Here is a 23,587-nt window from a genome sequence, read left to right on the forward strand (position 1 = left end):
TGCCCAGTACTGAAGTCAGGCTTACAGGCCTGTAATTGCCAGGATCACCTCTGGAACCCTTTTTAAAAATTGGTGTCACATTAGCAATCCTCTAGTCATCTGGTACAGAAGCTGATTTAAATGATAGTTTACAGACTACAGGTAGTAGTTCTGCAATTTCACATTTGAGTTCCTTCAGAACTCTTGGGTGAATACCATCTGGTCCTGGTGACTTATTGCTATTTAATTTATCAATTTGTTCCAAAACCTCCTCTAATGATACCTCAATCTGGGACAGTTCCTCAGATCTGTCACCTAAAAAGAATGGTTCAGGTTTGGGAATCTCCCTCATATTCTCAGCCGTGAAAACCAATGCAAAGAATTCATTTAGTTTCTCCGCAATGGCCTTATCGTCCTTGAGTGCTCTTTTAGCACCTCGATTGTCCAGTGGCCCCACTGGTTGTTTAGCAGGCTTTCTGCTTCTGATGTACTTAAAAAAATTTTGCAATTACTTTTTGTGTCTTTGGCTAACTGTTCCTGAAATTCTTTTATGGCCTTCCTAATTGTATTTTTACACTTCATTTGCCAGTGTTTATGCTCCTTTCTATTTTCCTCACTAGGATTTAACTTCCACTTTTTAAAGGATGCCTTTTTGCCTCTCACTGCTTCTTTTACTTCACTGTTTAGCCACGGTGGCTCTTTTTTTTTACTGTTTTTTAATTTGGGGTTGTCATAAATATAAAGGGCAGGGTAACCACCTTTCTGTATACAGTGCTGTAAAATCCCTCCTGGCCAGAGACAAAGTCCTTTTACCTGTAAAGGGTTAAGAAGCTCAGGTAACCTGGCTGGCACCTCACCCAAAATGACCAATGAGGGGACAAAATACTTTCAAATCTGGAGGGGGGAAAAGGCTTTTGTCTGTCTGTGTGATACCTTTGCCGGGAACAGATCAAGGATGCAAGCCCTCCAACTCCTGTAAAGTTAGTAAGTATAGAATCATAGAATCATAGAATATCAGGGTTGGAAGGGACCCCAGAAGGTCATCTAGTCCAACCCCCTGCTCAAAGCAGGACCAATTCCCAGTTAAATCATCCCAGCCAGGGCTTTGTCAAGCCTGACCTTAAAAACCTCTAAGGAAGGAGATTCTACCACCTCCCTAGGTAACGCATTCCAGTGTTTATAAGTAAATCTAGTTAGAGAATGTGTTAGGTTTTCTTTGTTTTGGCTTGTGAAATTCGCTGTGCTGGAGGAAATGTGTATTCCTGTTTTTGTGTCTTTTTGTAACTTAAGGTTTTGCCTAGAAGGATTCTCTGTGTTTTGAATCTGACTGCCTGTAAGATTATCTTCCATTCTGATCTTGCAGAGTTGTTCTCTTATCTTTTTTTGTTCTTCTAATAAAGTTCTGTTTTTTAAGAATCTGACTGGGTTTTTTGGGTCTTAAAAATCCAAGTCTGGTTTGTGCTCATCTTGTTTATTCTCAAGCGTCCCCAGGAAAGGGGGTGTAAGGGCTTGGGTGGCTATTTTGGGGAAATAGGAACTCCAAGTGGTCCTTTCCCTGTTCTTTGTCTAAATCACTTGGTGGTGGCAGCATACTATTCAAGGACAAGATGAAATTTGTGCCTTGGGAAAGTTTTTAACGTAAGCTGGTAAAAATAAGCTTAGGGGGTCTTTCATGCAGGTCCCCACATCTGTACCCTAGAGTTCAGAGTGGGGAGGGAACCTTGACAGGGGTATACATTTAAGTTGAACCTCTATTATGGTGTCTTTAAAAAGCTTCCACATCACTTGAAGAGATTTCACTTTTGACCCTGTACCCTTTAATTTCTGTTTAACTAACCTCCTCATTTTTGTGTAGTTCCCCTTTCTGAAATTAAATGCTACAATGTTAGGCTGCTGTGGTGTTTTTCCTGCCACAGGGATATTAAATTTAATTATATTATGGTCACTATTACCAAACAGTCCAGCTATCTTCACCTCTTGGACCAGATTCTGTGTTCCATTTAGGATTAAATCAAGAATTGCCTCTCCTCTGGGGGGTTCCAGGACAAGCTGCTCCAAGAAGCAGTCATTTAAGGTGTCAAGAAACTTTATCTCTGCATCCTGTCCTGAGGTGACAAGTATCCAGTCAATATGGGGATAATTGAAATCCCCATTATTATTATTGAGTTTTTTATTTTAATAGCCTCTCTAATCTCCCTGAGCATTTCACAGTCACTATCACCATCCTGTCCAGGTGGTCGGTAATATATCCCTACCAGTATATTCTTATTATTAGAGCATGGAATTTCTATCCATACAGATTCTGTGGTACAGTTTGATTCATTTACAATTTTTACTTCATTTGATTCTACGCTTTCTTTCACATATAGTGCCACTCCCTCACCAGCATGACCTGTTCTGTCCTTCTGTTATATTTTGTACCCTGGTATTACTGTATCCCATTGATTATCCTCATTCCACCAAGTTTCTGTGTTGCCTATTATATCAATATCCTCATTTAATATGAGGCACTCTGGTTCACCCATTTTATTATTTAGACTTCTAGCATTGGTATATAAGCAATTTAAAAACTTGTTCCTTTTAGCTGTCTGCCATTAAATGATGCAATTGAATGGGACTTTTTTTATTTGACTGTTTCTGATCAGACCCTGCCTGTATTTTATCATTTTCCATCCTCTGCTCCTCACTAGAACATAGAGATTATCTATTAATAGATCCTCCCCTAAGGGATGTCCGAACCATGTGCTCCTCCACACCTGTCGGCTTTCCTCCAGCCCTTAGTTTAAAAACTGCTCTACGACCTTTTTAATGTTAAGTGCCTGCAATCTGGTTCCATTTTGGTTTAGGTGGAGCCCATTCTTCCTGTATAGGCTCCCCCTTTCCCAAAAGTTTCCTCATTTAAGTATCAAAATATCAAATAACTGTAGGTGTCTGAAGCTGTGGTATTACAGTGTGTGGAATGCCACAAGGGGGATGATTATAATGCTGAATGAAGGAGGCAAAGGGTCAAGATTGTTGCTTGTTAAATCACTCTTGTCTGAATTCAGGGGCTAGAGCGCTGCTCATTTTCCAGCATTTTCAGTATCTGCTTTGGATTCTGACACAGCTATTATAATGGTTACAGCAGATATTCACACTGCACTCACACACCCCATTCTCCATACTCCTTGCGTTCATGTTAGTACTGCCTAGTGCTTCTTGATGTGCAGTTAACAAGAAGCAGCATACAAATGGATAAGGCACAGAGATGAAGAAATAGCATGAGGTCAGTGTCAGTGTTCCTTCCCCACTCTGAACTCTAGGGTACAGATGTGGGGACCCGCATGAAAGACCCCCTAAGCTTATTCTTACCAGCTTAGGTTAAAAACTTCCCCAAGGTACAAACTTTGCCTTGTCCTTGAACAGTATGCTGCCACCACCAAGTGTTTTAAACAAAGAACAGGGAAAGAGCCCACTTGGAGACGTCTTCCCCCAAAATATACCCCCAAGCCCTACACACCCCATTTCCTGGGGAGGCTTGAGAATAATATCCTCACCAACTGGTTACAAAATCGTCAAAGACCCAAACCTCTGGATCTTGGAACAATGGAAAAATCAGTCAGGTTCTGACTGGTAAAAATCATCTCTGTAAAATCAGGATGGAAAATACAGGCTATTCAGATTCAAAACACAGAGGATCCCCCCTCTGGGCAAAACCTTAAAGTTACAGAAAACAGGAATAAACCTCCCTCTTAACAGAGGGAAAATTCACATAAAACAAAAGATAAACTAATCTGCCTTGCCTGGTGTACCTATACTGGAGACTTGGATTAGGATGGGTTGGAGAAGATGGATTTCTGTTTGGCCTCTCTCAGTCCCAAGAGAGAGCAACCACATAAACAAAGAGCACAAACAAAAGCCTTCCCTGCCCCCAAGATTTGAAAGTATCTTGTCCCCTTATTGGTCCTTTGGGTCAGGTGCCAGCCAGGTTAGCTGAGCTTCTTAACCCTTTACAGGTAACAGGAAGTTGCCTCTGGCCAGGAGAGATTTTATAGCACTGTATACAGAAAGGTGGTTACCCTTCTCTTTATATTTATGACACAGGTTATCTGAGCTTCTTAGCCCTTTACAGGCAAAGGAGGGATTTTATGCTCCCCTTAGCTGTATGTTTATGACAGCTGCTGACAGAGTGGAGTTAGTTTTGGCTTATGCCCTCCTTGTGTGTCTGTGGTATTTCTCTTGGACCTTGCACTTTGATGCCCTCCTGACTTGTGTGTGGAACAGTTATTAGGACAAGAAGAGAAAACTGTATTTCCTCATGTGCCTCTATTTCAGAGCCAGTCACATAAAATCATCACTGGTAAAGTTTGCAGGTGACACAGAAAGTGGGGGAGTGGTAAATAACGATGAGGGCAGGTCACTGATTCAGAGAGATCTGGATCAGTTGGTAAACATGAGACAAGCAAATATGAGTTTTAACACAGCTAGCTGTAATTGTGTACATCTGGGAACAAAGAATGCAGGCCACACTTACAGGATGGCTCTATCCTGGGAAGCAGGGACTCTGAAAAAGATTTGGGGGTTGTGGAGAATAATCAGCTGACCACGAGCTCCCAGTGTGATGCTGTGGCCAAAAGAGCTAATGCGATCTTGGGATGTATAAACAGGGGAATCCTTAGGATTAGCTAAATTATTTTACCTGTCTTTGGCACTGAGGTTGACTGCTGCTGGAACACTGTGTCCAGGTCTGGTGCCCACAATTCAAGAAGGATGTTGATAAACTGGAGAGGTGTCAAAGAAGAGCCACGAGAATGATTAAAGGATTAGAAAACCTGCCTTGTAGTGATAGACTCACGGAGCTCAGTCTATTTAGCTTAACGAAGAGAAGGTGAAGGGGTGACTTGATCACATTTTATAAGTACTTACTTGGGGAGCAAATACATGATCATGGGATCTTCAATCTAGCAGAAAAAGGTCAAACACAATCCAATCTCTGGAAATTGAAGCTAGACAGACTCAGATTGGAAATAAGACATAATTTTTTAACAGTGAGAGGAATTAACCATTGGGACAATTTACTAAGGGTTGTGGTGGATTCTCCATCACTGGCGAATTTTCAATCAAGACTGGGTGTTTTTCTAAAAGCTCTGCTCTAGGAATTATTTGGGGGCAGGTCTATGGTCTGCGCTATACAGTGGGTCAGACTAGCTGATCACAGTGGTCCTTGGTTGCCTTGGAATCTCTGAAATCCTCTCCACAGCCTGGATGGAATCAAGGCAGCGTGAGTGTCGGTGTTAGTGGTGGTAGGCAGAGGAGTGTTGGGGGTGTCCTTTGAAGGAAGTGACCTTGTCTCTTTGTCTCAACAGTGCAGTGGACTGAGCAGGAGTTTGAGCTGGCCCTCTGGGCCTTCAGGAAGTGGAAGTGGTACCAATTCACATCGCTCCGGGACCTGCTGTGGGGCAATGCAATTTTCTTAAAGGAGGCCAATGCCATTAGTGTGGAGCTGAAGAAGAAAGTAAGCACCTTCTCTCATAGAATCATAGAATACCAGGGTTGGAAGGAACCTCAGGAGGTCATCTAGTCCAATCCCCTGCTCAAAGCAGGACCAAACCCCGACTAAATCATCCCAGCCAGGGCTTTGTCAAGCCTGACCTTAAAAACCTCTAAGAAAGGAGATTCCACCACCTCCCTAGGTAACCCATTTCAGTGCTTCACCACCCTCCTAGTGAAAAAGTTTTTCCTAATATCCAACTTAAACCTCCCGCACTGCAACTTGAGATCATTACTCCTTGTTCTGTCATCTGCTACCACTGAGAACAGTCTAGATCCTTCCTCTTTGGAACCCCCTTTCAGATAGTTGAAAGCAGCTATCAAATCTCCCCTCATTCTTCTCTTCTGCAGACTAAATAAGCCCAGATCCCTCAGCCTCTTCTCATAAGTCATGTGTTCCAGACCCCTAATCATTTTTGTAACCCTCCGCTGGACTTTTTCCAATTTTTCCACATCCTTCTTGTAGTGTGGGGCCCAAAACTGGACACAGTACTCCAGATGAGGCCTCACCAATGCTGAATAGAGGAGAATGATCATGTCCCTCGATCTGCTGGCAGTGCTCCTACTTATACATCCCAAAATGCCATTCGCCTTCTTGGCAACAAGGTCACACTGTTGACTCATATCCAGCTTCTCGTCCACTGTAACCCCTAGGTCCTTTTCTACAGAACTGCTGCCTAGCCACTCGGTCCCTAGTCTGTAGCAGTGCATGGGATTCTTCCATCCTAAGTGCAGGACTCTGCACTTGTCTTTGTTGAACCTCATCAGATTTCTTTTGTCACAATCATAGAATCATAGAATCATAGAATATCAGGGTTGGAAGGGACCCCAGAAGGGCATCTAGTCCAACCCCCTGCTCAAAGCAGGACCAATTCCCAGTTAAATCATCCGAGCCAGGGCTTTGTCAAGCCTGACCTTAAAAACCTCTAAGGAAGGAGATCTACCACCTCCCTAGGTAACTCATTCCAGTGTTTCACCACCCTCTTAGTGAAAAAGTTTTTCCTAATATCCAATCTAAACCTCCCCCACTGCAACTTGAGACCATTACTCCTCGTTCTGTCATCTGCTACCATTGAGAACAGTCTAGAGCCATCCTCTTTGGAACCCCCTTTCAGGTAGTTGAAAGCTGCTATCAAATCCCCCCTCATTCTTCTCTTCTGCAGGCTAAACAATCCCAGCTCCCTCAGCCTCTCCTCATAAGTCATGTGTTCCAGTCCCCTAATCATTTTGTTGCCCTTCGCTGGACTCTCTCCAATTTATCCACATCCTTCTTGAAGTGTGGGGCCCAAAACTGGACACAGTACTCCAGATGAGGCCTCACCAATGTCGAATAGAGGGGAACGATCACGTCCCTCGATCTGCTCGCTATGCCCCTACTTATACATCCCAAAATGCCATTGGCCTTCTTGGCAACAAGGGCACACTGCTGACTCATATCCAGCTTCTCGTCCACTATCACCCCTAGGTCCTTTTCCGCAGAACTGCTGCCTAGCCATTCGGTCCCTAGTCTGTAGCTGTGCATTGGGTTCTTCCGTCCTAAGTGCAGGACCCTGCACTTATCCTTATTGAACCTCATCAGATTCCTTTTGGCCCAATTTTCCAATTGGTCTAGGTCCTTCTGTATCCTATCCCTCCCTTCCAGCGTATCTACCACTCCTCCCAGTTTAGTATCATCCGCAAATTTGCTGAGAGTGCAATCCACACCATCCTCTAGATCATTTATGAAGATATTGAATAAAACCGGCCCCAGGACCGACCCTTGGGGCACTCCACTTGATACCGGCTGCCAACTAGACATGGAGCCATTGATCACTACCCGTTGAGCCCGACAATCTAGCCAGCTTTCTACCCACCTTATAGTGCATTCATCCAGCCCATACTTCCTTAACTTGGTGACAAGAATACTATGGGAGACAGTGTCAAAAGCTTTGCTAAAGTCAAGAAACAATACATCCACTGCTTTCCCTTCATCCACAGAACCAGTAATCTCATCATAAAAGGCGATTAGATTAGTCAGGCATGACCTTCCCTTGGTGAATCCATGCTGGCTCTTCCTGATCACTTTCCTCTCTTGCAAGTGCTTCAGGATTGATTCTTTGAGGACCTGCTCCATGATTTTTCCAGGGACTGAGGTGAGGCTGACTGGCCTGTAGTTCCCAGGATCTTCCTTCTTCCCTTTTTTAAAGATTGGCACTACATTAGCCTTTTTCCAGTCATCTGGGACTTCCCCGGTTCGCCACGAGTTTTCAAAGATAATGGCCAGTGGCTCTACAATCACAGCTGCCAATTCCTTCAGCACTCTCGGATGCAACTCGTCCGGCCCCATGGACTTGTGCACATCCAGCTTTTCTAAATAGTCCCTAACCACCTCTATCTCCAAAGAGGGCTGGCCATCTCTTCTGCATTTTGTGATGCCCAGCGCAGCAGTCTGGGAGCTGACCTTGTTAGTGAAAACAGAGGCAAAAAAAGCATTGAGTACATTAGCTTTTTCCACATCCTCTGTCACTAGGTTGCCTCCCTCATTCAGTAAGGGGCCCACACATTCCTTGGCTTTCTTCTTGTTGCCAACATACCTGAAGAAACCCTTCTTGTTACTCTTGACATCTCTGGCTAGCTGCAGCTCCAGGTGCGATTTGGCCCTCCTGATAACATTCCTACATGCCCGAGCAATATTTTTATACTCTTCCCTGGTCATACGTCCAACCTTCCACTTCTTGTAAGCTTCTTTTTTATGTTTAAGATCCGCTAGGATTTCACCATTAAGCCAAGCTGGTCGCCTGCCATATTTACTATTCTTTCGACTCATCGGGATGGTTTGTCCCTGTAACCTCAACAGGGATTCCTTGAAATACAGCCAGCTCTCCTGGACTCCTTTCCCCTTCAAGTTAGTCCCCCAGGGGATCCTGGCCATCCGTTCCCTGAGGGAGTCGAAGTCTGCTTTCCTGAAGTCCAGGGTCCGTATCCTGCTGCTTACCTTTCTTCCCTGCGTCAGGATCCTGAACTCAACCAACTCATGGTCACTGCCTCCCAGATTCCCATCCACTTTTGCTTCCCCCACTAATTCTACCCGATTTGTGAGCAGCAGGTCAAGAAAAGCGCCCCCCCAGTTGGCTCCTCTAGCACTTGCGCCAGGAAATTGTCCCCTACGCTTTCCAAAAACTTCCTGGATTGTCTATGCACCGCTGTATTGCTCTCCCAGCAGATATCAGGAAAATTAAAGTCACCCATGAGAATCAGGGCATGCGATCTAGTAGCTTCCGTGAGCTGCCGGAAGAAAGCCTCATCCACCTCATCCCCCTGGTCCGGTGGTCTATAGCAGACTCCCACCACTACATCACTCTTGTTGCACACACTTCTAAACTTAATCCAGAGACACTCAGGTTTTTCTGCAGTTTCGTACCGGAGCTCTGAGCAGTCATACTGCTCCCTTACATACAGTGCTGCTCCCCCACCTTTTCTGCCCTGCCTGGAATCCTCTAGTTCTTCTAGAATCCTCTAGTTCTTCTTTGAGTGCTTGTTCACGTCCATCCAACATTAGGTATGCGTGCGTCGCGTGCACGAGCGTCAGAAACTTTTTCCCTTAGTGGCTCCTGTCGGGCTGGCAGGGCCCCTGAGTGGCGCCACTGCGCCTTGCATATATACACCTGCCTGCCGACCCCCTCCGGTTCCTTCTTATCGTCCGTGGCGGCTTTGGAACAACCTCTCTCTCTTGGATGAGAGCAGTCCCTTAGCCTTTCTCATAAATAGCTGTTATCAGTTAGTTAGCATACCTTTGTTGTGGACAATTAAGTGATTAGGTGCTTGAAGGCTTCCAGCACCCACCCCGGGCCATGGGGCATGCTGCAGGCCCATGGGTTTAAGGCTTGTGCCACGTGCCACAAGCCTGTGCCAGTTAGTGACCCCCATGGCTCATGTCTACATTGCCTGGGGGAAGAACATCAAACTGAGCGGTGTAAGATTTGCAAGACGTTCAAGCCAAGAATACAGAAAGAAAGATACTTTCATTTAAAGCAGTTGTTGATGGAAGCCGCGTTGCAGCCACTGGGCCCGCAGTGCCCAACGCTGGCTCCGGCTTCCTTGGTGCGTAGTACCCCGGAGCGGGAAGGCCACTGTACGGGCGCTGGACATGGAGGTGGAGGAGATCTGCAGAGCAGACACCTGGTCCTTGGTGTACACCTTCACAACCCATTACGTGGTCAACCAGCAGGCCAGAGAGGACGTGGCAGTTGGCAGAGTGGTCCTCCAATCAGTTGTTCCGTGACTCCTACCCTCCTCCAGAGGTAAGCTTGTGATTCACCTAATGTGGAATGGATGTGAACAAGCACTGAAAGAAGAAAAAATGGTTACTTACCTTCTTGTAACTGTTGTTCTTCAAGATGTGTTGTTCTCATCTATTCCACCACCGACCCTCCTACCCCACTGTTGGAGTCGCCAGCAAGAAGGACCCGGAGGGGGTTGGGCGGCAGGGGTATTTTTGCACGGCACAGTGGCACCACTTGGGGGACCCGCCTGCCCGACGGGAGCCGCTAAGGGAAAAAGTTTCCGACGCTGGTGCACGCAGCGCATGCACACCTAATGTGGAATGGACGTAAACAACACATCTCGAAGAACAACAGTTACAAGAAGGTAAGTAACCGTTCTTTCTTCTAGCTCCCTCTGTATCCTATCCCTACCCTCCAGCGTATCTACCACTCCTCCCAGTTTAGTGTCATCTGCAAACTTGCTGAGGGTGCAATCCACGCCATCCTCCAGATCATTAATGAAGATATTGAACAAAACCGGCCCCAGGACCAACCCTTGGGGCACGCCGCTTGATACCGGCTGCCAACTAGACATGGAGCCGTTGATCACTACCCGTTGAGCCCGACAATCTAGCCAGCTTTCTATCCACCTTAGAGTTCATTCATCCAGCCCATACTTCTTTAACTTACTAGCAAGAATACTGTGGGAGACCATGTCAAAAGCTTTGCTAAAGTCAAGGAATAACACATCCACTGCTTTCCCCTCCTCCACAGAGCCAGTTATCTCATCATAGAAGGCAATTAGATTTGTCAGGCATGCCTTCCCCTTGGTGAATCCATGCTGACTGTTCCTGATCACTTTCCTCTCCTCTAAGTGCTTCAAAATTGGTTTCTTGAGGACCTGCTCCATGATTTTTCCAGGGACTGAGGTGAGGCTGACTGGCCTGTAGTTCCCCGGATCCTCCTTCTTCCCTTTTTTAAAGATTGGCACTATGTTAGCCTTTTTCCAGTCATTCAGAACCTCCCGCAATCGCCATGAGTTTTCAAAGATAATGGCCAATGGCTCTGCAGTCACATTCACCAACTCCTTTAGCACCCTCGGATGCAGCACATCTGGCCCCATGGACGTGTGCTTGTCCAGCTTTTCTAAATAGTCCTGAACCACTTCTTTCTCCACAGAGGGCTGGTCACCTCCTCCCCATGCTGTGCTGCTGCTTTAGTTGTCTGGGAGCTGACCTTGTTCATGAAGACAGAGGCAAAAAAAACGTTGACTACATTAGCTTTTTCCACATCCTCTGTCACTAGGTTGCCTCCCCCATTCTGTAAGGGGCCCCCACTTTCCTTGACTTTCTTCTTGTTGCTAACATACCTGAAGAAACCCTACTTGTTACTCTTAACATCTCTTGCCAGTTGCAACCCCAAGTGTGATTTGGCCTTCCTGATTTCACTCCTGCATGCCTGAACAATATTTTTATACTCTACCCTGGTCATTTGTCCAGTCTTCCTCTTCTTGTAAGCTTCTTTTTTGTGTTTAAGATCAGCAAGGATTTCACTGTTAAGCCAAGCTGGTCGCCTGCCATATTTACTATTCTTTCTACACATCGGGATGGTTTGTTCCTGCAACCTCAATAAGGATACATTAAAATACAGCCAGCTCTCCTGGACTCCTTTCCCCCTCATGTTATTCTCCCAGGGAATCCTGCCCATCAGTTCCCTGAGGGAGTCAAAGTCTGCTTTTCTGAAGTCCAGGGTCCATATTCTGCTGCTCTCCTTTCTTCCTTTTGTCAGGATCCTGAACTTGACCATCTCATGGTCACTGCCTCCCAGGTTCCCATCCACTTTTTCTTCCCCTACTTATTCTTCCCAGTTTGTGAGCATCAGGTCAAGAAGAGCTCTGCCCCTAGTTGGTTCCTCCAGCACTTGCACCAGGAAATTGTCCCTGTCACACTCAGGCTCTCCGGGATTTTACCCCGAGTTATGTAACTGAGTTTTCGTTCCAATTTTTTGGAGGAAATTGGATGCCTCCACTTCCCCATGGTTGCTGGATGCAGAGCTAAGCACGTGCATTTCCCAGTAATTACCAAATCAAGAGGTGTTTGTGCACAGACAGTAAGCACATGGGACAGAAACTGCAGCCCTCTGCTTTAGTAGAGTCTCATCAGCTTGCATGTACCACCAAGATGGCAAAGCTGTGAATGAGGTCAATGACTGGGACTCTCAAAGACTGGAAAACGTGTTCCTAGATGAGCCATATTACAGGTTCTACCAGAAGCAATGGGTCAGATTCGAACCTGGCGTAAGCACGTGTAACTCCATGGAAGTCACTGACACCCGCTTACCCAGAGGTCAGGGGTGGCCCTTTGTGCATCTCAGGAGTTATACAGAGTGGATGGATGCCAACAGTCCAAAGGCACTTACTGGGGATCCCCATTCACCATGAGCCCTCCACACACATACTGATTCTCTAACCCTCTGTCCATTCCCAGGTCCAGTTCCAGTTCGTCCTCCTCACAGACACTCTTTACTCACCTCTGCCTCCCGACCTGCTGCCCCCCAATGCTGCCAAAGATCGAGAGAAACGGCCCTTTCCACGAACCATTGTGGCTGTGGAAGTGCAGGACCAGAAGAATGGAGCAACACATTACTGGACTCTGGAGAAACTCAGGTAGAATAGGGCAGAGGTACTGTGGCACAGCCACTTGTATTGTACTGGGCGGGCTGGCACATTCAGGACAAGAAGAGTAGAGTTGTGGAGTCTCCTGTCTTGTGGTCCTAGCCCCTTGGTTTGAAGTTGCATGCACACGCCCATCAATCAGTGAGAGTTTATTCCTTGCACATTTATTACCACTGCCTTCACAAATAAACAAGAATGATCAATGAGCAATAATACATGGCAAAATAACATAGACCTGTATTTCATTATGTATCTAAACTGATACCTCCTCACTCATATGGTCCCCATGGTTCCATTAGCTCTATTGTTATAGCTCTCCCCACTCCACACCATGCACGGATGGAGAGGTTTCCCCTTCATAGGGTAACTGCACCATGGGGGCTGGAATTCAGTTCCTGTAGTTCAGGTTGTTTGTGTGTTGTTTACCCCAGAAGTATAGTGATATGGGGCTGATGTGTGTGGCTGTAATGCATTGGATACCCCAGAAGTACAGTGGTATGGGGATGGTGTGTGTGGCTCTGACTCGATGCTCAAGGGGCTGGAAGCTGCTCTAGATCCTTAAACCTCATTGTATACGTCTGTTTCTCTCTGTTTCTTCTTGCAGACAGAGGCTGGATCTGATGCGTGAAATGTACGACAGGGCAGCAGAAGTGCCTTCTAGCATCCTTGAGGACTGTGACAACGTTGTGACGGGCGGAGATCCCTTCTATGACCGTTTCCCCTGGTTCAGACTGGTTGGCAGGTGAGAGCCTTGTTCCTCCTTTTTCTAAATCCACCTGCAATCCAAACATACCCACAGAAGGAAACATTGCTTGGTTTGATAGGGACAACTGGTGCAGTGCGGAGAGACCATAGTGGTTGCTGTGGGTGAAAGGGTTGCACCAGGCAGCAAACTAATATCTAAGGAGCACTGTTTTCCACAATCAGTTTTCTCTGCCCTCTGCATGGGTGCTCAGGAGTGATTTTCTGGGACTCCTACTGCACCTAGGCACTTGGTGCCCTGCTACAACAAGTTGGTGGTGAACTTCTCATCGCCTTCTTTGAAGCTGTGCCTAATAACCACAAGACCCGGGCTCTCAACCTGGGAGTGGCAGCCCCCTGCCTTTACCATCTTGTAGCGTGGGAGGGGGATTCCGGGTGGGTTGGATGTTCCCCATGATGGAAAGGGGACAGGTTGAGGACCCTGCTGTCAGGTTTCCATGTCCATGGATGTGTGTTTGTGTGCACACACGCAGGCGTGCTCATTGGCATCTGAACATCTCTCGGTGTGCTGTACTGTATGTGCTGTGTCTCCTCATGTGCTTCCCACCTGCCAGTTGGAAGGGCACACTGCTGTCAGCTAGGAGGTGTCAAAGGGACCGGACCTGTCAGTAGGGTGCTGCCGAACGCGACCAACCTTGGTGCACTCAAGGCCTGATCCTTGCCAGTTAACAGCAATGGAAGGACTCCCCTTGATGCCAGTGGGCACTCTACCGGGGCCTTAGTTGACAGAGCTACGTTCCTGCTTTGCTGAATCCTCTGCAAAGTCCGAGGTGGCAGTTCCCATCTTTCACACCAGTTTTTCCACACTTGTTAGCTGGCGACACTGGGGGCTTCTTTGTAAGACACTTTGGACAGGCAGGTCTTATTTCCCTCTCCCCTCCTGAATAGCGACGGTCCTTGGTGTAAAAGAAAAAGCCTATTCTTTCTCTCTCTTCTGTTTGGAATAGCTGGTGTTAACCTGTCTTCTATCTTGTTGTACTAACCTTAGTTCAGATATCTCTGGCTGCAACAGCTCTCCTCTTTTCAACACATGCATGAGCGAGCGCATGGCTGATCTCACCCCCTCCCCCACCTTCTCGAACCCCGACTCCGACATCACCGAGCCTGCTGACGAGCAGCACGTGGGGAAGGAGGAGGAGGAGGAGGAGGAGGAGGACCTGGAGGAAGACATCTTTCCGGAGTACCCGCTGTATGATGGCCGGGATCCATTTTACGACCGCTCCCCCCTGTTCAGTTTAGTAGGAAGGTTGGTGAGGTTTTAGGAGAGCATGCTGGGAAGGAACTAGCTCTTTCGCACGAGAGAACTGCTTTCTGACACTGTTCCCATGTTAAGGGCATGCGTTCCACAGGCACTCGGGATGGGCTAGCTGAACAGTGTCCTTAAAGAGATGGCCAGCAGGGCAGGTGCACTGGTCAGTGTGATGGTAAGGCAAGTGTTGATAGGAAATGAAGAAGGGAGAGGCTATTCTAGCCAGCTCATCTTTAAAGAGTGAGCTTCAAGACAAGTATCACAGAGTCAATGGGGACCAGGATCGAGTGGCCACTGGATTCACATGGTCTCTTTAAAGAGAAGAGTTTCATGTGACAGAAAATTGTGTGGTGATGACACAGAGGGACACAGAACTGACCCAAAGCATTCCCTTTGCTTTAACACATTTGGGTTTCGGTTCTAATTTACTGCTGGAAACATTTATGATGAAATGTCTGCAAAATGGGTGGCCTTCTGCTCCTGCAGGGATTGTGAGGGTCACATCATTGCAGTCATGGAATGGAAATCCCATGCATGACTCTGACGTAAATCCTCACCAGCAAAAGGAGAACGTACAGGCTTCCGGGGAGTGGTGGAATGGCCGAGACCAAGGTGTAACGCAAGCACAGTGAACTGTAAGAGAAGGCCCATTGGTTCTGATCGTTAGGAGAGGGATTCAGAGCCAGCCAGTGGCCCCGAGTGGTGTGTGAGGAAGGGATGGGAGGTGCGGAAAGTGAGCCCAGTACTAAAAGACAGGCAGGTTCAGCTGATAGCGAGTGGGATTTCCCCAGATGACTCAGGGAAGAGCTGTGGGGAATAAGTTTGGCTTCAAAAGCTAAAACCAAGGGCTGTGGAGGGAGAGGATTTTATCTTTTTTTTAATTAAAGCCATATATTTTTAAGCCACCACTACTGTGAAGTGGTGACATTTCCACTTGCTGCTTTGGCTAGCACATGGCTGAAAATTGTTTTATGCAGTGGTTCGAACTAGAGCCATGTAGAAAAGTGTTGTGTGGGAATCAGAGCTGCCAGAAGTTTTCAGGTGGTTTGGAGAAAAGCTCTGGAGTGGGGAGAGCTTCTCTGCCCTGAAGGGCTGGGAGTGGACTCTGCCCAAAGAGAAAGAGAATTGTTTATTTTCTTTTGCTAGTGAATACAGATTGTTTCAATGGTTCATTCTGGAAAAGAACTCCAGATCTTGTGAAATTGGTGACATGTTTGATTTGATCGGCCACCATTTCATTCTACCAGAGAAAACCACCTGAAATTGCCAAGCATGGCACCAGATAGCCCAGTTCTGCTTCAGACTTTTCCAAGGGGAAAGAAGAGGTTTTGCCCATAATTGTCCCAGGCCCTGTCCTTTAAAAAATGGATCAAATTCAGACTTGGTGCAAGCAGCTGCAGCTTCACTGTAGTCAGTGGCATTGCTTCCACTTACACTGGGTCGTAATTTGGCCCGTGAGCTGCAAATATGTTTGTGAAAGCAAGAAACCCAGGCAAGAAGCCGAGTTCTCCTTTCCAGCCAATAGGACTTGGGCAATGGGAGCAAGAAGGGGAGGAGAAGGGATCAGAAAAGAGAGAGAGGGAGATGGGATAAGAGTCACTGCAGCCTCAGACCGAAAGAGCTGGGTTCTTCCACTTTTTTTTTCTCTTGGGGGAATCAGAGATTTTAAAAACAAACAAACCAAACTACCAGATACAACAATGATGAACCGAATCCCCCATCCTGTGGGATGTTCCTGGGAGGTCTTGCCTTTTGAATCTTCCCAATTCTTTTGAGTCAGATACGGAATTGGCTTTCCCTGTGCAGCAGCTGTGCCGATCACATTTCTTGTGAAGTGTGCTTGGATTGGTTTATGATTGGATCCTTGTCTTTGATTAGTTTCCCCCCTATTTTCTTTATTCTCTTTTTTTCTTTTTCTTTTTTAGCTGCTGGCTCTCTCTCCAAAGCTTGAGCAAAAAATGGGGGTTATTTCACTTTTGTCTTCTTTTTGAAAGGCTTTTCTTTGGTCTGAGCATGCCATCTTTGCACCTCACCAATCTTGTGGTTAGTTTCTCTGCCCTCCTTCCTTTTCCTTTAGCGACATATTCCCTCCCTCTCCCTATTCCTCTCTTCCTCTTCCTCCCTCTTCAACCTTTCTGGTTTCAGTCTGCTTCAAGATGTGCTCACCTGTAATTTCAGACTGTTATGATGGAAGCTTAACAGTCTTATGATCCACATTCCTCCCCATTAAGGAGGCCTCCCGCAAGATGCCCAAAATCAGATATGTATTCACAGACACCAAAATAAAGCCATCTCCAATAAGGGCATCATAGAGCATTCAGGTGGGCGCCAGACTCAATTCCCTCTGATCCCGGACACTCAAGAGGATTCCGATCCTCTGACCCTGCAGTTCCATCTTATGAGGTGATTCACTGGGAATGGAAGATATTCTGAATCTCTCAGGAAGGGCTCAGCACCTTGTAAGATTGGGGTTTAAAGTTGGTTCTTGCCTTGTGCTTTAATGACCCAATTCAACTGCCGCTGAAGTCAGTGGAAAGATTACCATTGACTCCAGAGGGAGCTGGCTCAGGCTCCAAGATGCATAAGTTCCTCTGGACATTTGAGGCCTGATCCTGCATCTATTGCAGTCAGTGGGATCACTGTCATTGCTTTCCCTGGGTGCAGGATTGAGCCCTTTCTGCAGGAATCACCCAGGCTTTATGATGATATTTCAGCTCAGCAGTCAAACCTCTGCTCTGAGGGAGGGCACTGGAGCCAAATGTACAGATAACAAAGCTGACCACATAGGGATAGTCACAGAATCTTGGTTCCCTCCCTCTGAAGAAGCACCTGAGCTACTCTGTGTGGTAATACATTGTTAATACAGTGGCCTTGCTTTCTTCAAACCTATGCCACTCCATTCATCAGAGCCAGGGCCAGCTCTACAGTTTTTGCCGCCCCAAGCAGTGAAAAAAACTGTCGCCGCGGATGGCAAAAGGGAGAAGTTGCCGCTGATTTGCCGCCGCAGCCGGCAGAACAGAGAAGCTGCCGCCAAATTGCCACCACGGCCGGCGGGACAGAGGAGCTGCCGCCGAATTGCTGCCATCACGGAAACACTGCCGCCCTAAGCACCTGCTTGGACCGCTGGTGCCTGGAGCCGGCCCTGATCAGAGCATGAGTGTGATGCAGTCCTGTAGACGCTTGCACCCTGCGCTCCTTCAGACTCAGGCTGGGGATGGCTCCCTATCAATCTGCTTTTGCAATCTGGAGACGAACTACAAACAACAGTAAAAGTTGTGGGGGGAGGAATTTTGTACAGCCAGTACCAAGTTCAGTGCTGATGATGGAACATGCTGACCACACACAATGCCACTATGGACTGAGGTCATTACAAAACTCCTGCTGAAAGGAACCTCCCACTTTTGCTGCCTGTTCTCATCACCCTGGACAAAGGCATGCTGCAGCTTTGTGAAAGAACTCAGACCCTGGATGGAAGGCAGCTGAGCAGGCTCACTACGAGTCAGAGGTGGTGTGGATAGGAAAGGGGGAAGCATTTTGAGGAGCTGACGTGATCCATGGCCTTGCCCACTGTTTGAGAGCATCTGCCCTCTGATCGTCAAGGGGAGGTGCAGTCCTGAGAGGCTGGTGAACAGTCTGCTGCTCCTAAATAGAGGCAGTGGCCAGCAAGGACCTATCCCCAGCAGACTGCAGTGTGGGCCTAGCCATGGGGATACTTGTTTACACCACTGCAAGGCTAGGCTTCCTGCAACATTATCTCAGCGCAGAGGGGAAGGATGAGATGGCCTCTTAGCGTCCCATCTAGCCCTATATTTCTGTGGTTCTAGGGAGACCACAGAGAGGCTTCAAACTCTTCAGAATGTGGCGGCCCAGGTTCTGGGTAGCCTAGACCAATGGGTGTGCCACATTCTGCCTTGGCTTCCAATCCTTGTCAAGGTTCTGGTTCTAGCTCCAGCGATGGCCATCTGAAAATGTCCTTTCAACAGCGAAGAGGGGTTGGTGCATCTGGCTGAGACTGGGCTCTGGGCTGCGTTCCGAAATTCTGGTCTAGTTACAGGTAGAATCTTAGCAGTTTATTCCTCAGTCAAGAAGAGACGGTAAATTGGTAAAAGCCTTCCGATGACCGTGCTGAAAGGGGAAGTGTGATGCTGCCAGGCCTACGGTTTTAAGGATGAAGTTTAAATGTGCAGGTTTTCAACATTAAAAGTCACCTGTTACATATATCAGGAGTCTGCTCCAGAGTGTGCCCTGCACAAGGCAAAACTGATCCCCCAGAACTAAGATCACCTACAGCCCCGTCTCCACTCTAGTGTCCTCTCTTATCCTGGATGTGTTCAGATTAGATTGGGGTTGCCTACATGACGTGAGTACCACCAAGGAGACAGCACAAACTGCAGCTGTCTTCCTCTCTCTTTGGCTGCCTTTCTCTCTCAGAACTTTTTCTACTTTCACAATGTAAAGGGTCAGAGAGTAGGGATGCAATCTTCAGTCAGCACCAATGCCAGGTGAAGATTCAGTTACTGTCCAGAATTAATGTTCTCATCCGAGTACAGTTTCACCCAGGTGTTAAAGTGCAGACCAGATGTACTCCATTCCTCTACTGATCCGGTTCTTCCTGGTGCACTGGAGTAGGTAACCATCTGTGACTCTTGCCAGCACCAGATCCCCGGCTTGGACAACCAGAAACCGAAGTGCTCCAAGGCACTGGCCACTCTTGAAAATGTTGCCCTGGGTCACCATACAGAGGCAATAGCAGCGAGAGATTGCAGCCAATTACCATCCAAAGGCGCTGCCTCCCAAGTACTGAGCCCGGGTGGGGTCTCAAGGGCTGGGAAATGTTCTTGTAGGATTGCAGATCTGCTCAGGAGCAGATCATTCGTCTGGAAATCCTGGGGCTCCAGGCAGCCTCCAGCTTCTCCGTGTACATGAACGTAGTCATTGTGCTGCTTGCTCGTTTAGTTAGGGTGAGACTGAGCCCTAGGCTGAGCCCAGGGGACAGAGGGAAGGCACCTGTGACTCAGGCAGACATGATTGTCCTGAGGGAGTGGGGGAGAAAGTGATTTCCTGCAGCCATTGACAACGTAGCACACTCCTCTTCTTGCGTCAGCCAGCCAGTGAATGGGGGTAGAGCCAGTGTTCACTCACCACCCCTCCTCCGGGTCCCCTGGCTGGTGGAGGGCAGGCAGCCCCAGCACCCAGAGTCACCATCCAGCAGGGCCCAACGTGGCTGTGCAGTGAGTTGGCAGCCCCCACTTCCGTGTGCTCCCCAAATGGCTGTGTGGAGCCAGGGCACAACCGAACCCTCCATGAGGACCACGTTTGCATAAAGAGAGCCCTACTAGAGCTAGAGCCCTACTGATTTCTGGGTGGCAGGATGGAACTCACGCTGGTCTGGCCAAGGAAAGGGGCTCTCCCCACCAGCCTGACAGGCAGCTTCTCTGCCAGGGAGTGCTCAGGGGAGGGCTCCAGGTCTCAGTCCGCCTCCTGCTGGCCACTATTTATAATTGGTACAGTGAGGTGTCAGCATCATTACTCATGCATTCAGGGATCATAGAATCATAGAATATCAGGGTTGGAAGGGACCTCAGGAGGTCATCTAGTCCAACCCCCTGCTCAAAGCAGGACCAATCCCCAACTAAATCATCTCAGCCAGGGCTTTGTCAAGCCTGACCTTAAAAACCTCTAAGGAAGGAGATTCCACCACCTCCCTAGGTGATGCATTCCAGTGCTTCACCACCCTTCTAGTGAAAAAGTTTTTCCTAATATGCAACCTAAACCTTCCCCACTGCAAACTGAAACCATTACTCCTTGTTCTGTCATCTACTACCACTGAGAACAGTCCAGATCCATCCTCTTTTGAACCCCCTTTCAGAGAGCTGAAAGCAGCTATCAAATCCCCCCTCATTCTTCTCTTCCGCAGACTAAACAATCCCAGTTCCCTCAGCCTCTCCTCATAAGTCATGTGTTCCAGTCCCCTAATAATTTTTGTTGCCCTCTGCTGGACGCTTTCCAATTTTTTTAAATCAGTCTTGTAGTGTGGGGCCCACAACTGGACACAGTACTCCAAATGAGGCCTCACCAATGGCAAATAGAGGGGAACGATCACGTCCCTCGATCTGCTGGCAGTGCCCCTGCGTATACAGCCCAAAATGACATTGGCCTTCTTGGCAACAAGGGCATATCCAGCTTCTCATCCACTGTAACCCCTAGGTCCTTTTCTGCAGAACTGCTGCCTAGCCACTTGGTCCCTAGTCTGTAGCGGTGCATGGGATTCTTCTGTCCTAAGTGCAGGACTCTGCATTTGTCCTTGTTGAACCTCATCAGATTTCTTTTGGCCTAATCCTCTAATTTGTCTAGGTCCCTCTCTATCCTATCCCTACCCTCCAGCGTATGTACCTCTCCTCCCAGTTTAGTGTCATCTGCAAACTTTCTGAGGGTGCAATCCACGCCATCCTCCAGATCATTAATGAAGATATTGAACAAAACCGGCCCCAGGACCAACCCTTGGGGCACGCCGCTTGATACCGGCTGCCAACTAGACATGGAGCCATTGATCGCTACCTGTTGAGCCCGACGATCCAGCCAGCTTTATATCCACCATAGAGTCCATTCATCCAGCCCATACTTCTTTAACTTGCTGGCAAGAATACTATGGGAGACAGTGTCGAAAGCTTTGCTAAAGTCAAGGAATAACACATCCACTGCTTTCCCCTCATCCACAGAGCCAGTTATCTCGTCACAGAAGGCAATTAGATTAGTCAGGCATGACTTGCCCTTAGTGAATCCATGCTGATTGTTCCTGATCACTTTCCTCTCCTCTAAGTGCTTCAGAATTGATTCCTTGAGGACCTGTTCCATGATTTTTCCGGGGACTGAGGTGAGGCTGACTGGCCAGTAGTTCCCTGGATGCTCCTTCTTCCCGTTTTTAAAGATGGGCACTACGTTAGCCTTTTTCCAGTCGTCTCGGACCTCCCCTGACCGCCATGAGTTTTCAAAGATAATGGCCAATGGCTCTGCAATCACATCCGCCAACTCCTTTAGCACTCTCGGATGCAGCGCATCTGGTCCCATGGACTTGTACTCGTCCAGCTTTTCTAAATAGTCCCAAACCACTCCTTTCTCCACAGAGGGCTGGTCACCTCCTCTCCATGCTGTGCTGCCCAGTGCAGTAGTCTGGGAGCTGACCTTGTTCGTGAAGACAGAGGCAAAAAAAACGTTGACTACATTAGCTTTTTCCACATCCTCTGTCACTAGGTTGCCTCCCCCATTCTGTAAGGGGCCCCCACTTTCCTTGACTTTCTTCTTGTTGCTAACATACCTGAAGAAACCCTACTTGTTACTCTTAACATCTCTTGCCAGTTGCAACCCCAAGTGTGATTAGGCCTTCCTGATTTCACTCCTGCATGCCTGAACAATATTTTTATACTCTTCCCTGGTCATTTGTCTAATCTTCCTCTTCTTGTAAGCTTCTTTTTTGTGTTTAAGATCAGCAAGGATTTCACTGTTAAGCCAAGCTGGTCGCCTGCCATATTTACTATTCTTTTTACGCATCGGGATGGTTTGTTACTGCAACCTCAATAAGGATGCATTAAAATACAGCCAGCTCTCCTGGACTCCTTTACCCCTCATGTTATTCTCCCAGGGAATCCTGCCCATCAGTTCCCTGAGGGAGTCAAAGCCTGCTTTTCTGAGTCCAGGGTCCATATTCTGCTGGTCTCCTTTCTTCCTTATGTCAGGATCCTGAACTCGACCATCTCATGGTCACTGCCTCCCAGGTTCCCAGCCACTTTTGCTTCCCCTACTAATTCTTCCCTGTTTGTGAGCGGCAGGTCAAGAAGACCTCTGCCCCTAGTTGGTTCCTCCAGCACTTGCACCAGGAAATTGTCCCCTACACTTTCCAAAAACTTCTTGGATTGTCTGTCCACCGCTGTATTGCTCTCCCAGCAGATATCAGGGTAATTGAAGTCTCCCATGAGAACCAGGGCCTGCAATCTAGTAACTTCCGTGAGTTGCCGGAAGACAGCCTCATCCACCTGATCCCCCTGGTCCGGTGGTCTATAGCAGACTCTCACCACGACATCAGCCTTGTTGCTCACACTTCTAAACTTAATCCAGAGACTCTCAGGTTTTTCTGCAGTTTCATAGCAGAGCTCTGAGCAGTCATACTGCTCTCTTATATACACTGCAACTCCCCCACCTTTTCTGCCCTGCATGTCCTTCCTGAACAGTTTATATCCACCCATGACAGTACTCCAGTCATGTGAGTTATCCCACCAAGTCTCTGTGATTCCAATCACATCATAATTCCTTGACTGTGCCAGGACTTCAAGTTCTCCCTGCTTGTTCTCCAGGGTTCTTGCATTTGTGTATAGGCACTTAAGATAATTCGCTGATCGTCCTGCTTTCTCAGTATGAGGCAGGAGTCCTCGCGTCTTGCGCTCTCCTGCTCATGCTTCCTCCCGGTATCCCACGTCCCCACTTACCTCAGGGCTTTGGTCTCCTTCCCCCGGTGAACCTTGTTTAAAGGCCTCCTCACTAGGTTAGCCAGCCTGATTGTGAAGATGCTATTCCCTCTCTTCGTTAGGTGGAGCCCATCTCTGCCTAGCACTCCTCCTTCTTGGAACACCATCTCATGGTCAAAGAATCCAAAGCCTTCTCTCCAACACCACCTGCGTAGCCATTCTTCGACTTCCACGATTCGACGGTTTCTACCCGAGCCTTTTCCTTCCACAGGGAGGATGGTGAGAACACCACTTGCGCTTCAAACTCCTTTATCCTTCTTCCCAGAGCCACATAGTCTGCAGTGATCCGCTCAAGGTCATTCTTGGCAGTATCATTGGTGCCCACGTGGAGAAGCAGGAAGTGGTAGTGATCCGAGGGCTTGATGAGTCTCGGCAGTCTCTCCATCACATCGTGAATCCTAGCTACTGGCAAGCAGCAGACTTCTCGGTTTTCCCAGTCGGGGCGGCAGATAGATGACTCAGTCCCTCTGAGGAGGGAGTCCCCGACCACCACCACCCACCTCCTCCTCTTGGGAGCGGTGGTCGTGGAACCCCCATCCCTAGGACAGTGCATCTCATGCCTTCCAATCGGCGGAGTCTCTTTCTGTTCCCTTCCCTCAGATGTATCATCTAGTCCACTCTCCGCATTAGTACC

At 47.8% G+C, this 23,587-nt stretch overlaps 1 protein-coding gene across 4 annotated transcripts in view; it reads left to right on the forward strand.

Annotated features, from left to right (window-relative positions):
* The window catches only part of KIF1A (kinesin family member 1A), a 223,114-nt gene that overhangs the window by 140,819 nt on the left and 58,708 nt on the right, over window positions 1–23,587 (forward strand). For 3 of the 4 annotated variants that reach the window (XM_084639634.1, XM_084639635.1, XM_084639636.1), the window contains exons 23-25: window positions 5,325–5,473; window positions 12,236–12,414; window positions 13,028–13,165. In XM_084639634.1, the coding sequence (XP_084495760.1) occupies window positions 5,325–5,473; window positions 12,236–12,414; window positions 13,028–13,165 (466 nt within the window). Of the gene's footprint in view, window positions 1–5,324; window positions 5,474–12,235; window positions 12,415–13,027; window positions 13,166–14,173; window positions 14,432–23,587 lie in introns of all 4 variants that reach the window. The other variant, XM_084639637.1, reaches the window with a different exon arrangement.

This window comes from Lepidochelys olivacea (assembly GCF_965140295.1).
Source record: "Lepidochelys olivacea isolate rLepOli2 genome assembly, chromosome: 9".
NCBI lineage: Eukaryota > Metazoa > Chordata > Testudines > Cheloniidae > Lepidochelys > Lepidochelys olivacea.